The following is a 14,789-nucleotide window of genomic DNA, read 5'->3' on the forward strand; positions in this document are numbered from 1 at the left end:
CCTGATGCTGGGAAAGATTGAAGGCTGGAGGAGAAAGGGATGCTAGAGGATGAGATGGCTGGATGGCATCACTGACTCCAATACTGATGGCTGGATGGCTGGATGAACATGAATTTGAGGAAGCTCCAGGAGTTGGTGATGGACAGGGAAGCGTGGCATGCTGCTGTCCATGGGGTCGCAGAGTCAGACCCGACGGAGCAACTGAACTGAATTGTTTTTCCATGTCTGGTTCTATCTGTTGCTTCTTGACCCGCATACAGGTTTCTCAGGAAGCAGGTAAGGTGGTCTTGTATTCCCGTCTCTTGAAGACTTTTCCACAGCTTGTTGTAACCCACAGCCAAAAGCTTTAGTGTAATCAATGAAGCAGAAGTAGATGTTTTTCTAGAATCCTCTTGCTTTTTCTATGATCCAATGGATGTTGGCAATTTGATGTCTGGTTCCTCCACCTTTTCTAAACCCAGCGTGTATATCTGGAAGTACATGGTTCATGTACTGGCTTGAAGTAGGTTCAGCCTAGCTTGAAGGATTTTGAGCATTACCTTGCTAGCATGTGAAAGGAGCACAACTGCACGGGTAGTTTGAACATCCTCAGACCTGACCCAGAGGAAAGACTTTAATGGAGAAAATGCGGAAGCAAAGAAAGGAAATTATTTGATTGGCTATAGCTTAGTCCATTTGGCTGTGTGTGACTATCTTCCAGTGTTTCTTTTTTTTGGCGAGTGGGGGGAGCGGGTTTGGGCCTGCCCATGCAGCATTTGGGACCTTAGTTCACCCACCTCAGTGGGACCTGCAGTGGAAAGTGCAGATTCTTAACCACTCCGGGGAAGTCCCTCCTCTAGCTTCTCTTGAGGCATTTATAGGTTTAGATTTTGGCTTAAGTAGACCACCAGGGCATCAGAGTCACCTCAGTCTAAAGTTCTCCTTGTTTAATTAACACAACTCATAAATGATTAGTATGGGGCTTCCCTGGTGGCTCAGTGGTAAAGAATCCGACCGCCAACGCAGGGGACAGGTTCTGGGGTCAATCCCCAATGGGGAAAACATCCCACATGTTGGGGAGCAATTAAGCCCACATGCCACAACTACTGAGCCTGTGCTCTAGAGCTGAGGGAGCAGCAACTACTGAGCTCAAGTGCTTCAACTACTGTGCGCACCTACAGTACTCGCTCGGCAAGACGAGAAGCCACTGCGATAAGAAGTCCATGCATAGGTGACTAGAGAGTCGCCCCGCTTGCCCCAACTAGGAAAAAATGCCCACACAGCCACAAAGAGCCAGAACAGCCATAAATAAAATTATTTTTAAAATAAAGCTGTGACTGATTTAGAAATATAAATAATTAGTTCAGACTCCGATCTAGTTTCTTTCTTTCTTTTGACTGGTAATGTGGTTTCCTGTGGCGGCAGCAAACGATAATATGAGTTGATTCTAAGCAAAACTGTGACATCCGTTGTACCATTTTGGGGTAAACAAGGTCTTCCCAAGAAAACCATGTTTTTTTATCAAGGTCAAAGTGGAGTTTAGCTAAGGGGCCTTGCTGCTGCTACTGCTGCTAAGTCGCTTCAGTCGTGTCCGACTCTGTGCGACCCCATAGACAGCCCACCAGGCTCCCCATCCCTGGGATTCTCCAGGCAAGAACCCACTGGAGGTCTATTACCTCTTGGGCTGTTTCCTCCCTCCGCACTCCACCCACCAGCCACAATTTATGGGGGGCGGGGTTGGGCAGGTCTCCATATAGACTTTGATTTCCCTCACGAAGCTTCAGGCCAGTGCCTGGGGAAGAGAGTCAAGAAAAGGCCTTCAATCCTAGTCCCAATGTCCTCGTTGACATTTCCCACCAGCAATTCTCAGACCAGGGCCCCTCAAGCACAGCTCATCCTTCCTTATTATTGCCTCAATAGTTAAGTCCCTATCGTTAACCGTCGCTCTGCTGGCCAACCACGGTCTTTCTCTTTTTATAAACCTCTGATTGGGCACCCGCAGTCCAGTTATAACCGTACTGGAAGTCACAAAGAGCATGCCGGATTACGGCGCAACAAGCTCAGCGCCCCCGGACCTGGAGAAAAACTACGCCTGCGGAGACTGGAGCCGCCTCAGCTTCTGCTGCCCCCTGTCCGGCCCCTGCCGCCCGCACACACGACCCCCGCCTCCCCCCATCCCCACCGCCCCCCCCCCCCGCCCCGCGCCCCACACTTTTGCCCAACCTCGCCTAGGTTAGATCGTTCCTCCCCACCCCCCCAACCCCACGCAGTGTTGAAGTGCTTGAGTGACCCCGGCTCACAGTAGGTACTAGGTCCTGGGCTGTAGAGGCCCAATGCCTTGAACCTTAATCTTAGAGACCTAGAATGACTTGGGCAGCTGCAGCTGGCATGTCTCTGTTGGGACTTCAGTTTCCGAAACACAAGTTAAAAAGCTGGACGTGGGTGTGTGCGTCCTCAGTGGCTCAGTGGTGTCTGACTCTTTGCAACTCTGGATTATAGGCAGCCTCCTCTGTTCCAGCTCCGGGCAAGAATACTGGAGTGGGTTGCCATTTCCTCCTCCAGGGGATCTTCCGGACCCAGGGATCCAACCGGTGTCTCCTGCATTGGCAGGCGGATTCTTTTATCACTGAACCATCTGGGAAGCCCAAAAGCTGGACAGAGTTTAGGAATTATTTATTCCAGATCATTCACATTATATTGATCGTTCAAAGACTCAGAGGCCCTCCTCTCCTTTTTTTCCTCTTGGTTGGAGGAATTAGGGTCAAGCTGGGCAGGTGCAGGACTTGCCGACATCATTCCCCTTAATCCTGGCAAGGCTGACTAAGGGCTTCCATCCCAGCCTCCTCGCTCAAGCCAGCGGTCAGACTGTGGGTTAGAATGGCCGAGGAGGAGGGCGATGTGGATGAGGAGGATGTGTTCCTGGCATTTGCCCGACATCCCACTCCTCCCAGGGGTCCCCTGCGGCGGGCCATGGACAAAGCCTTCTTTATCTTCCTGGTCCTCATCGTGACACTACTGATGCTGGAGGCTGTTTGTAAGCTGCTATGGCTGCTACCTTGGGCAAAGTTTGAGGACTGGCTCCTGAGAACGCCTGAGAAGGAGGAGGAGCTGGAATTGTGACCATCTTTCCTAAACCTCCGCTTGCCCTGCCACAGAGGTGAGAGGGGAGACAGGGTGGAGGGGAATGGCACTGTTGGGGGCTTTGGAGGGGCAGTTGGATAGCTGAGAGCAACTGTCTTAAAATTTCTGCACCTATACTTCAGGAAATAATTTTGAAAAAGTTTGTTTTTCTCAAGCACTTCTAAGTAAGCATCTAAACTTTATCATCATAAGTTAACATTGTTTCAACAATGTAATTCCTGGGATATACAAAATATTTTAAAATAAATCAATCTTTTGTGTGTCCAGGGGAATTGAAATATCAGAGTGACGATATCCACTAGCCCTCATTAAAAAATATAATTGGGACTCTTTCCTTTTCTTAATCCATCATTCTCTATTCTCCTAAAACTCCTATTACCATTCGACTTCCCCACAATTTTATGCTTTTATACTTGAAAGTCTTTTATTGGCCAGTTTATCACAGTTTAAAATATTTTTTTTCTTTGGTTGCACCTGTGGGGGAATGTTAATTCCTCTACCAGGGATCTAAGGCCAGCCCCCTGCAATGGAAGCACAGAGTCTTAACCACTGGATGACCAGGGAAGTCCCCTATCACACTTTCTTATATATATATATATATATTATAATTGAGATGAAAAATATTTTTCTTTCTTGTGACCATAAAACTCTAGGTTTTTAGAAGTATTTCTTCTGGGTTATCATTACAATTATTATGAGAGCAGAAGTGATAAAATAGCATAAAGATTGTACACATTTTCATAACTTAATATTCAGTTCAGTTCAGTCGCTCAGTCGTGTCTGACTCTTTGCGATCCCATGAATCGCAGCACGCCAGGCCTCCCTGTCCATCACCAACTCCCGGAGTTCACTCAGACTCACGTCCATCGAGTCAGTGATGCCATCCAGCCATCTCATCCTCTGTCGTCCCCTTCTCCTGCCCCCAATCCCTCCCAGCATCAGAGTCTTTTCCAATGAGTCAACTCTTCACATGAGGTGGCCAAAGTACTGGAGTTGCAGGTTTAGCATCATTCCTTCCAAAGAAATCCAGGGTTGATCTCCTTCAGAATGGACTGGTTGGATCTCCTTGCAGTCCAAGGGACTCTCAAGAGTCTTCTCCAACACCATAGTTCAAAAGCATCAATTCTTCGGCGCTCAGCCTTCTTCACAGTCCAACTCTCACATCCATACATGACCACAGGAAAAACCATAGCCTTGACTAGATGGACCTTTGTTGGCAAAGTAATATCTCTGCTTTTGAATATGCTATCTAGGTTGGTCATAACTTTCCTTCCAAGGAGTAAGCATCTTTTAATTTCATGGCTGCAGTCACCATCTGCAGTGATTTTGGAGCCCAAAAAAGTAAAGTCTGATACTGTTTCCACTGTTTCCCCATTTATTTCCCATGAAGTGATGAACTTAACATTAAAAGTACATTTAAAATGAGATAGACAAGATGGTGTTTATGGTGCCTTGAAAGAAATAGGCTACATGTTTTGTTTTTTTTTAATTAGAGGATAATTATATTACAATATTGTTACATGTCTCTTTATTTAAGACAAGGTAATGAAATACTTGATGGTCCATCAGTTAGGACTTGGTGCTTTCATTGCTGGCGCAGGGGGCCAGTTCCATCCCTGGTTGGGGAACTAAGATCCCTGCAAGATTCAGGGCGTGTGGCCCAAAACAAACAAACAAAAAACAACCAAGGTAAAACAAGGTAAAGTTATCCTTAGATTTCATGGTTAAGAACTATACCTTTTTTTTTTTTCTTTTTAAATAGAGAGGGAGAAAGTCTATTGTAAAAGAGAAGAAGGAGAAGCTCTAGTGCAAGCATTTATTCAGGAAAACAAATTTTGGGAAAACTGAGAATCTGGAAATTAATCCTTTATATGTCCCAAATCCGAATACCCTTAGGCGAGTCTTCATGTCCCCCAATTTGAAGACTACAGGCTTAGACGACTGGAGAGAAGTGGTGTGGGATTCTTTAATGGGAGTGAGGGTTTGAGGTTCTGTAACTCTGAGGGATTGGGGATGTAAGAGACTGTGGTCCTAGAAAGTGGCAAGATGCTCACCCTCTATGGAATTCTCAAGGATGTGGGAAACGCAGCGATTGGAACCATGTTAACCTTTCCGGTTTCCTCAGAAGTTCACCTTTGGGCCCAGCTTTGCCTCTTCGAGCCCCTCCAGTTTCCCTAAAGTTGGTTTAGGGTGAGGGTGTGGGCGAGGCGGGCGCCAATATTGGTTTCTTCTCTCTTCCTTCATCAGCTATCCCAGAGGAAGAGGAGGAGACGAGACTCAAGGTATTTTACGAGCCTCGAGCCTCGCTTCTTCTCACAGCTCTTACAGATTCTGCTCAGAGCCTCCTCCCCACATCGCCTGTCCTCAGGCCCTAGAGCTCCTGGACAAAGCACAGCCTCCTTGTCTTCAGCGCCTGCGCCTCGGGAACCCCCTCCAGAAAACGACGGAGAACCAACTAGATCCCACCTACTTGGTTGGTCATTAGTTCTGTGGTGGAGCTTGGAAAGCACGCCAACAATCGCAATAATAATAACAACACATTTGTATAGCGTGTTGTGCTCGTTTGTATGCATGTGTTATGACTTCATGATTGGGAGATGTAGGCACCTGGATGTAGAAGTAGCTTCTGGGCAGCGGCAAGGGAGCGCGCAGACCATAGAAAGGAATGACAGGTACAGTCGATTGAGCCGCGGAAACTGGGACCTGGCAGGTAGGAAAGGAGCGCCACAAGGCTTGTCAAAGCCCAGCGGATAGAAAAGGTTTTATTTCCCTTTTAAGAGACTCCTGCCTTTCCATGCATCCCTGTTGAGCCTTGGAGGGCACAGTTCCTCACCCCGCGCTGTTCCGTTATTTCCTCCCCCTCCTCCCCAACGTAGAAAGGTGGATCAGTCCTCCCCGCACGCGACTAGCGGTGGTTGGGCCGGGATGCGGGAAGTTTCTGATTGGCGGAGTCGCGGAAGCACCGGGTGAAAAGAGCTCCACAGACGGCGCGCCCCGGTCCCGGCGCAGCCAGAGCCGTACGGCAAAATGGCGGCCCTCGGGTATTTAGGACGCCGGGAGGCGACGAGTCCGCCCCCTGCAGGCCAGGGTGAAAGGAGCCGCAGGCTCTGTGGGCGGCACTGGAGGCTCTAGGAGGGGCGGCCCTACCTGCCTTCCTGCCTGACGGGGGCACTGGAGTCCGTGCGACAATATGGCCGCGCCCAGCGCGTGAGGGCGGAAACTCCGCGGCTTCCGGTACGGAGTAGGGCCTGCGGTGGGAGGGGGAAGGAAGACGGAGGGAACCATGCGAGGTTCTGAGATCAGCGGAGAGGGTCGCCTCGAGAGACCGTTTCTGAGGTGGGGGCCGGACGGTGTGGGGAGCGAAGGCGGGGGCAGGAATGTCTAGGGAGAGGTACTGGGGGTCCCGGCGCTGAGTCTGAGGGGCAGGCTGTGGGATCTTCCTTCCTATCCCTGAAGGGGAGTGGGGCGGCCAGGGGCAGAACTGGGGGAGGGGGACTTGGCGGGAAGCTCATTTAGGGGAAGGACTGGACTCAGGGCTGGAATCTGAGAGGAATCGGGAGAGCCCAGCGTGGAGCTCACGATCGGTTACAGGTCTCGGAGAGAGAATGGGGGAAATTAGGGTGGGGTGAGGAGGGGACTTGAGGTGAAATATCTTCAACCTAGCGCTTCGGTTTGAGGAGACCCACCAGAGGGTGGAATATAGAGATAATTTAAGTAGAAAAGGGAATGGATTTTGGGGAGGGAACCTCCTTCTCAGAGGGTCTCCGAGTTGGGGTTATCTTTCAGAATGGGGTGAGGGTATAGATTTGATATGTGTGAGAGACAGCGAACAGGGAAAACGGTGGTGCCAGCGGGGTTGTGGTGTCTGTTCGGGAGGATGTCAAGGGAATCTGGAGTGCAGCGTGAGAGGTCGTCCAGGGGTTGAGAGGAAGACTCAACTTGCCAACTCTGAGAAATAGTGGGAAAACGATACTGGAAGACCGGATATAGGCGTGGGGGGTGGAGCTGGGGGTGGGACTTCAGGTTTTCAGAAGGTTTGCAACTCCCACAGTAAAGGGCCAGAAAAACATATGGTACTACTGCTTGCTGAAGCTGGGCAATAAGGACACTGTTGGGCATGGCTGGGTGCTTTTGAAACCCAAGAAGACTGGAAAACGTGTGAGATGAAGGGATGGGGCGATGCTGGAGGGGCTCCGTCTGAGGCCCCATCCCCTTCCAGCAGGAATTACGAAATCCCCAACACTTCCTCCCTCCGGGGGATTTGATCCCCTATGGCCACCGCTAACAGCATCATCGTGCTGGATGATGATGAAGAAGATGAAGCAGCTGCTCAGCCAGGGCCCTCCCACCCACCCCCTAATCCGGCCTCACCCAGGGCAGAAGCCCCTGGCTCCTCTCAGCCCCACGGGGCTGGAGGAAGCAGTAGTTCGGGCGGCAAGAAATGCTACAAGTTGGAGAATGAGAAGCTGTTTGAAGAGGTGAGCTTTAGGGGAGAAGACTGTCGTGCCCCAGGGAGGGGGATGGCTGATTGGCTCTCCTGTCCTTTCTCCCCCACTAACCCCACCTCACCTTTCTCTCAACCCTATCCTTTATCTTTTTCCCCTCCCTTTTCCCCCGTGAACCTTCCAGTTCCTTGCACTGTGTAAGACGCAGACGGCGGACCACCCTGAGGTGGTCCCGTTCCTCTATAACCGGCAGCAGCGGGCCCACCCTCTGTTTTTGGCCTCGGCGGAGTTCTGCAACATCCTCTCTCGGGTCCTCTCTCGGGCCCAGAACCGGCCAGCTAAGCTCTATGTCTACATTAATGAGCTCTGCACGGTTCTCAAGGCCCACTCAGCCAAGAAGAAGCTGAACCTGGCCCCTGCTGCCACCACCTCTAGTGAGCCCTCTGGGAATAACCCTCCCACAGACCCCTCCTCGGACCCAAATGCTGAGACCACTGCCTCTGAGGCCCCAAGGACCCATGGTTCCCGGCGGCAGATCCAGCGCTTGGAGCAGCTGCTGGCACTGTATGTGGCAGAGATCCGGCGGCTGCAAGAAAAGGAGTTGGATCTCTCAGAAATGGATGACCCAGACTCCACTTACCTGCAGGAAGCAAGGTTGAAGCGTAAGCTGATCCGTCTCTTTGGGCGGCTGTGTGAGCTGAAAGACTGCTCTTCACTGACAGGCCGGGTCATAGAGCAGCGCATCCCCTACCGTGGTACCCGCTACCCAGAGGTCAATAGGCGCATTGAGCGGCTCATCAACAAGCCAGGGCCTGATACCTTCCCTGACTATGGAGATGTACTGCGGGCCGTAGAGAAGGCAGCTGCTCGGCACAGCCTTGGCCTCCCCCGACAGCAGCTCCAGCTCATGGCTCAGGATGCCTTCCGAGATGTGGGCATCAGGTTACAGGAGCGTCGCCACCTGGATCTCATCTACAACTTTGGCTGTCACCTCACAGATGACTATAGGCCAGGTAGGCATTAGTGAGATACTCCTTGGTAACCCTTGTTCGTCAGGTGTGTGTGGTGGAGGGGGCATCTCTTTAGTCCCTACTTCTAGAGTTCTGGGTGACTACACTGACTTTATATCTTCCCACACAGGCATTGATCCCGCTCTGTCAGATCCTGTCCTGGCCCGGCGCCTGCGGGAGAACCGAAGCTTGGCTATGAGCCGGCTGGATGAGGTCATCTCCAAGTACGCAATGATGCAAGACAGGAATGAGGAGAGTGAGAGACAGAAGAGAAGAGCCCGGCTCCCCCAGGCCACCTCTTCCCACTCTGAAGATACCCCCAAATCCTCGTTGGATTCTGGTGAGGTATGAAAGGAGAGACCTTGTCCTTCCCCTGCACTGGCCAGGAGGGAGTCTGGGGTGACTGATCGTGGCATGTGCAGAAGGAATTCAAGAAGCATTCCTTTGAGAATGGGGCAACAGATTCCTTCAGGAAACTCCTTTGTCCTCTGCAGGGCCCTAGTGGGATGGCATCCCAGGAGTGTCCTACCACTTCCAAGGCTGAGATCGATGATGAAGAAGATGAGGAAAGTGAAGAGGAGGAGGAAGAGGAAGAGGAGGAAGACGAGGAAGAGGAGGAAGACGAAGAGGAAGATGATGAGGCCACAGATTCTGAAGAAGAGGAGGATCTGGAACAGATGAAGGAAGGTCAGGGGGACGATGAAGAGGAGGAGGAGGAAGCAGGTATGTCAAGGAAACAGTCTTCTCGTGTGTCAGTTCTCTCTACTCTGTTGGGCACGAGCCCCCTCTTTGAGATCCTTTCCTTCTTCCTCTTACTCTTTCTCCCAGTTCTTTTGCTACCAATCTGCTCTTTTTTTTTTTTTTCCAGAGAAGGATGGAGATAAGAGCCCTGTGTCCCCACTACCGATCTCCACTGAAAAGAACCTGGAACCTCATAAAGGGAACAATGGGTCTTCAGAGAAGCAGCAAAACAAAAGACTCACAGAGTCGCCATCTTCACTGGCAGAAGAGCCCCCGGCCCCCTCCAATGTAGTTGCTGGAAGCAGGGAAGAGCGCCTCGAGGAGCTGCCCCTGGAGGAAGAGAGCCCTATGTCTCAGCTCTTTGAGCTAGAGATTGAAGCCTTGCCCCTGGATACGACCCCTTCCCCTGAGGAGAGGGACATTTCCTCTTCCAAGAAATCAGAGGACCTCCTCACCACTGTGTTGGAGAATGGGGCCGCCATGGTCACCTCCACTTCCTTCAATGGAGGCGTCTCTCCTCACACTTGGGGGGATTCCAGTCCCCCCCGCAAGAAATCTCGGAAAGAGAAGCAAACAGAAGCTGGGCCATTAGGAAAGAGGTAACAGCAACAAGGAGAAAGAGGGAAGCCATGGAGGGACTGAAGGGGCTTTCTGAGAGAAATATTATAGAAAGGAGTCTGGGGAAAAACTGCACGCTCCCCCTCCAGCCTCAGGCTCCACACACAACCCTCCTCCCATGTATGTTTCTGTCTCTAGCCATGTGGAAATGCAAAGGGCAGTGCAGAAGAACGGGCAGAAGACACATGCCCTGCCCAGCCCGCCTTCCCCCTTGGCTTCTATGGCTCCAGTTGCTGATTCCTCAACAAGGGTGGACTCTCCTAGCCATGGCTTGGTGACCAGCTCCCTCTGTAGCCCACTTCCAACCCGGTTGTCCCACACTCCCCAGTCACAACCCTCCAGGCCTGGTACTTATAAGGTAAGAGGGGGTGGCTGTGTTTCCTAACTTCATTCTCTTTCATCATTCATTTGGGGTTCTCTGAATGTTATACCCATTACCTCCTCCCTCTCTCTTTTTTCCCACCCTAAGTTCCCTGGCTTCTCCTCCACTATGTTCCAGACCTTTCTGACTCTTTGTCTCTCACTCCCCTGCAGATGAGTGTGGCCACACAGTGTGATCCCGAGGAGATCATCGTGCTCTCAGACTCTGATTAACCGCCTCCCCCTCCTCCTGCCCCCAAAATGTTTGGGATCGTATTTGGAGGATGGTAGGAAGCACATGACTGAGGAAGGGATGGACTGAGCTAATCGCCTGTTGGTGGTTTCTTTTTAAAAACAACAACAACAACAAAGCTTAAGTTTTACATAGAAACATTAATAAACAATAAAGTTCTTTTCTTATTGTATCCCTGTCTTTTCCTTGTCCCGCCCTCACCAGCTGGTGATTGGCACCAGCTGTCCTCTGGCTCAGGGTTAGCCGTTCCCCCGGGACAGCCCTGGATCTGCCCTGTCCAGCTGCCTTCACGCCTCTGTTGGAGTTTTTCTCATCCTCAGGGCTCCTTGCCCTCTGCAAGGCACTAAAATGTGCTTCAGCCTCCTGAATGCGCTTTTCTTTCCCACTTCTAGCGGTAGCCGTAAAAAAGCCAATCAGGGGCCGACTCAAGGTTATCTAGCCAATCCAGGACCAGAGGTGGGGGGCGGGGCTTCAGGAGGACTGTCAGGAGCTGGGCGACCAGGGCGGTTAGACATCGTAAACGCGCTAATGGCCACAGCTCAGGGGCGGAGCCCAAGCAGCGAAGGCCTAGACCCATCGCCAATAGGAAGAGGCAGGCTTACTAAATTAAAGGGAAATGAGAGCTTCGGCGGACCTGAGTCCGGAGTCCTTAGCGGCGTACGAGACGTGGTACCTTTAAGGTGGAATGAAGCAGCCGTTTTTTAAAGGAGAAGTGGCCGAGTCGGCCGAGTATTGCCCAGCGGCTCGGGCGGGGGTGCCCGCCTGTGCCTTTAAAGCCTGAGGGGCGGGAGGCGGAGCGGAGGCGGAGGGCGGAGGGAGTCGGCGCAAGATGGCGGCGGGAGGGGCCCAGGCTGTGGCTCTGGCCGCCGAGTGAGGGGCGGGGGGGGCCCGGGGGCGCGCGGCCCGGTAAGCGGGGACGCGCGGGCTTGGGGGGCGCCTTCCGGGTGGGAGAGGAGGTCGAAGTACCGCTTGGGGCGGAGCAGAGGGGGGCGGGGTCCTATGTGGGCGGGGGTACTCAGGGGCGGAGCCAAAAGGCCACGGGGCGGGTCTTGAGATGGGCGATTAGGGATAACTGGGGGCAAGGGGCGTGGCTAACCAGGGGCATGGCCTAAAGGGAAATGGTTTTCGATGCCAGAACCGACCTGTCCCCCCCACCCAAGAAAAGTGTACAAAACCCCAGTAAGGTAAATTTTATTAAGTTGGGCTCTCAGGCAAATGGGAATTTCTGAGGGGAGGCACCCCAGTCCCCAGGAGTACCTTATTTCTCTAACCTCCAAAGAAAGAGCACTGGATTTGGAGTTAGGACTCCTGCGTTTGTGGGTGCTGCCACTTAATGGTGTGACCTTGGATAATCTCTTAATCTTTCTGAGCCTCAGTTTCCTCATCTGTCAAATGGGGTTGAGAGGAGTGCCTACCTTATAGTGTCCTTGTAGGGGGTTACCCAGATAATAAATGTGAAGGTGTTTTTAAACTGTAAAGAGCTGTGTCATTATGAGATGTTATCATTCGTCTCTCTTTTTCTTTCCAGAGACCCCCCCGGCCGCCCTCCTCCTTCCCTTGTTCCTGTGGCTGGGGGGGTACCCCTTCCCTCCACACCATGGAGCCATCTCCTCTGTCTCCCAGCGGGGCAGCACTCCCCCTGCCTCTATCACTGGCCCCGCCACCACTGCCCCTGCCTGCAGCCGCCGTGGTACATGTGTCCTTCCCAGAGGTGACCAGTGCCCTCCTGGAGTCTCTCAATCAGCAGCGGCTGCAGGGCCAGCTCTGTGATGTGTCCATCCGGGTGCAGGGACGGGAGTTCCGGGCTCATCGTGCTGTCCTGGCTGCTTCTTCCCCTTACTTCCACGACCAGGTCCTACTCAAGGGCATGACTTCCATCTCGCTGCCCAGCGTCATGGACCCAGGAGCCTTTGAGACTGTCTTGGCTTCAGCTTACACTGGCCGCCTCAGCATGGCCGCTGCTGACATTGTTAACTTCCTCACAGTGGGGTCTGTGCTCCAAATGTGGCACATCGTGGATAAGTGCACTGAACTCCTCCGAGAGGGCCGGGCCTCAGCCAGCGCCACCACCGTCACCACTGCTGCAGCCATGTCGGCCACTGTCCCTGGTGCTGGGGTCCCTTCAGGGAGTGGGGGCACGGTGGCCCCTGCCACTGTGAGCTCCTTGCGCTCCCATGCCTCCAGCCGGGCCAGTGAGAATCAATCCCCCAGCAGCAGCAACTACTTCAGCCCCCGGGAGTCCACTGAGTTCTCATCTTCCTCCCAGGAGGCCTTTGCAGCTTCTGCAGTGGGCAGTGGGGAGCGCCGCACGGGCGGCCCTGTATTCCCTGCCCCTGTGGTTGGCAGTGGGGGTGCTACCTCTGGCAAGCTGCTGCTGGAGGCAGATGAGCTGTGTGATGACGGTGGGGATGGGAGAGGTGCGGTGGTCCCTGGGGCTGGGCTCCGCCGGCCCACCTATACACCCCCCAGCATTGTGCCACAGAAACACTGGGTATATGTGAAGCGGGGTGGAAACTGCCCAGCATCGGCACCCCTGGCTCCGCAAGACCCAGACCTGGAAGAGGATGAGGAGGAGGAAGACTTGGTGTTGACCTGTGAGGATGACGAAGATGAAGAGCTGGGGGGTGGCTCTGGGGTTCCAGCAGGGGGAGGACCTGAGGCTACCCTTAGCATAAGTGATGTCCGGACCCTGTCTGAGCCTCCGGACAAGGGAGAGGAGCAGGTTAATTTCTGTGAGTCCTCCAATGACTTTGGTCCCTATGAAGGTGGGGGTCCTGGGGCAGGGCTTGATGATTCAGGGGGACCAACCCCTTCATCCTATGCTCCAGCCCACCCTCCAAGGCCCCTGCTCCCACTGGACATGCAGGGCAACCAGATCCTAGTCTTCCCATCCTCTTCATCCTCCTCCTCCTCACAGCCGCCAGGGAACCAAGCTGAACACGGGGCGGTGACCCTGGGGGGCACACCGGCAGGGACCCTGGGCGGGCCAGGTGGTACTGGCGGGACCCCTGGAGGGACAGGCAGTGGGGATGGAAATAAGATCTTTCTGTGCCACTGCGGGAAAGCCTTCTCCCACAAGAGCATGCGAGATCGTCATGTGAACATGCACCTCAACCTGCGGCCCTTTGACTGCCCCGTGTGCAACAAAAAGTTCAAGATGAAGCATCACCTGACGGAGCACATGAAGACGCACACGGGTCTCAAGCCCTACGAGTGCAGTGTCTGCGCCAAGAAGTTCATGTGGCGAGACAGCTTCATGCGCCACCGGGGACACTGTGAGCGCCGGCACCACTTAGGAGGCGGGGGCGGGGGTGGACCGGGCCCCGGGGGCGGGCCCAGCGGACCGGCCTTGCAGCCCAAGAGAGAGTCCCCCGGCGGCGGCGGCGGGGGCAGCGGCGATGAGGCGAGTGGGGCCACGCCCCCGTCCAGCCGATGCGTCTGGTCCCCGCTCAGTGTCCACAAGGTGGAAATGGGCTTCAGTGGGGGCGGCGGAGCAAACTGAAGGGGCGGCCCACCGGGGTAGCTTTCCGGGAAGAGAGATTAGGGATCACGAGTCTGGGGCACTGTGGACCCTACGTGATCTCCCAACACACTGTCTTCCTGTCTCTATGGACTTGTGTATATATATCCTGGAGGCGGTACCACGTCGCACCATGGGCTACCCTATTCCACTCCTCAGCCCCACCTCCCCAAAGTATCCCTGTATCTCAGCCCTTCCTTCCCTGCAGATGGGTGCACAGAAGCCCCAGCTCCCGAGTAGGGCGCATGTGGGGTGGGGGTGGGGGTGGGGGTGAGGGGGCTTGTTGAGCATCCAGGAGTCACTGGGTCAAGGGTCAGGTGGTTGTAGTCTGTACCTGAAGTCTGTGTTTGTGTAGTTGTAGGGACCAGGCCTTAGAGCCCCACCCTTGTCCTAGAATATAGCCTGCCCCCCAAAAGGATGTTCCCTTTATTTCTACCCTAATCTCTCCTCCCCCACTTTGGGGGTCCCCAACTCAATTCTCACTGGGGAGAGCGGGGGATGGAGACAAGGAGGGACTAAGTCGTAGGAGTACAGGTTTTTATTTTAAATCTTATTTTTTCTAAACAGTGATTAAAATATTTATTGGTCATTTCATTTGGCTTCCCGACAACCCCGATGTGTCTGCTTGGGACCGGGCACAGGTGGGGAAAGGTGGAGTAATGGTTCTCAGGGAAGTGGATTCGGGGTTGGGGGGGGACAAGCGGGGGCGCCTCGGGTGTGGG

At 53.5% G+C, this 14,789-nt stretch overlaps 2 protein-coding genes across 5 annotated transcripts; both read left to right on the plus strand.

Moving 5' to 3' along the window:
• The first annotated feature begins 6,169 nt into the window (after window positions 1-6,169).
• Window positions 6,170-10,719, plus strand: DAXX (death domain associated protein). 4 transcript variants are annotated; one of them, XM_055571703.1, is made up of 8 exons: window positions 6,170-6,354; window positions 7,340-7,598; window positions 7,750-8,578; window positions 8,706-8,920; window positions 9,070-9,298; window positions 9,444-9,915; window positions 10,073-10,292; window positions 10,469-10,719. In XM_055571703.1, exons 2-8 carry the CDS (start codon window positions 7,392-7,394, stop codon window positions 10,526-10,528), a joined length of 2,232 nt encoding a protein of 743 aa, XP_055427678.1. In that variant the 5' UTR covers window positions 6,170-6,354; window positions 7,340-7,391; the 3' UTR covers window positions 10,529-10,719. The 4 variants fall into 4 exon arrangements, with proteins under 4 accessions (XP_055427678.1, XP_055427676.1, XP_055427677.1 ...); XM_055571701.1 differs by having other exon boundaries at window positions 6,354-6,456; XM_055571702.1 differs by lacking the exon at window positions 6,170-6,354 and adding an exon at window positions 6,366-6,456 and having other exon boundaries at window positions 7,343-7,598.
• A 647-nt stretch (window positions 10,720-11,366) lies between these two features.
• On the plus strand, window positions 11,367-14,735 carry ZBTB22 (zinc finger and BTB domain containing 22). Its single transcript, XM_055571711.1, has 2 exons — window positions 11,367-11,453; window positions 12,076-14,735. The coding sequence occupies exon 2, from the start codon at window positions 12,145-12,147 to the stop codon at window positions 14,047-14,049; it is 1,905 nt and encodes a 634-aa protein (XP_055427686.1). The 5' UTR covers window positions 11,367-11,453; window positions 12,076-12,144; the 3' UTR covers window positions 14,050-14,735.
• The last annotated feature ends 54 nt before the right edge of the window (window positions 14,736-14,789 follow it).

This window comes from Bubalus kerabau, chromosome 3, assembly GCF_029407905.1.
Source record: "Bubalus kerabau isolate K-KA32 ecotype Philippines breed swamp buffalo chromosome 3, PCC_UOA_SB_1v2, whole genome shotgun sequence".
Taxonomy (NCBI): Eukaryota; Metazoa; Chordata; class Mammalia; order Artiodactyla; family Bovidae; genus Bubalus; species Bubalus kerabau.

Excerpts from the sequence above, each read along its gene's own strand:
- DAXX (XM_055571703.1), top strand. The coding sequence starts at position 7,392 with ATGGCCACCGCTAACAGCATCATCGTGCTGGATGATGATGAAGAAGAT. Across the intron at positions 7,599-7,749 it reads ATGAGAAGCTGTTTGAAGAG|TTCCTTGCACTGTGTAAGAC; the intron begins GTGAGCTTTAGG and ends TGAACCTTCCAG. Across the intron at positions 9,299-9,443 it reads AGAGGAGGAGGAGGAAGCAG|AGAAGGATGGAGATAAGAGC; the intron begins GTATGTCAAGGA and ends TTTTTTTTCCAG.
- ZBTB22 (XM_055571711.1), top strand. The coding sequence starts at position 12,145 with ATGGAGCCATCTCCTCTGTCTCCCAGCGGGGCAGCACTCCCCCTGCCT.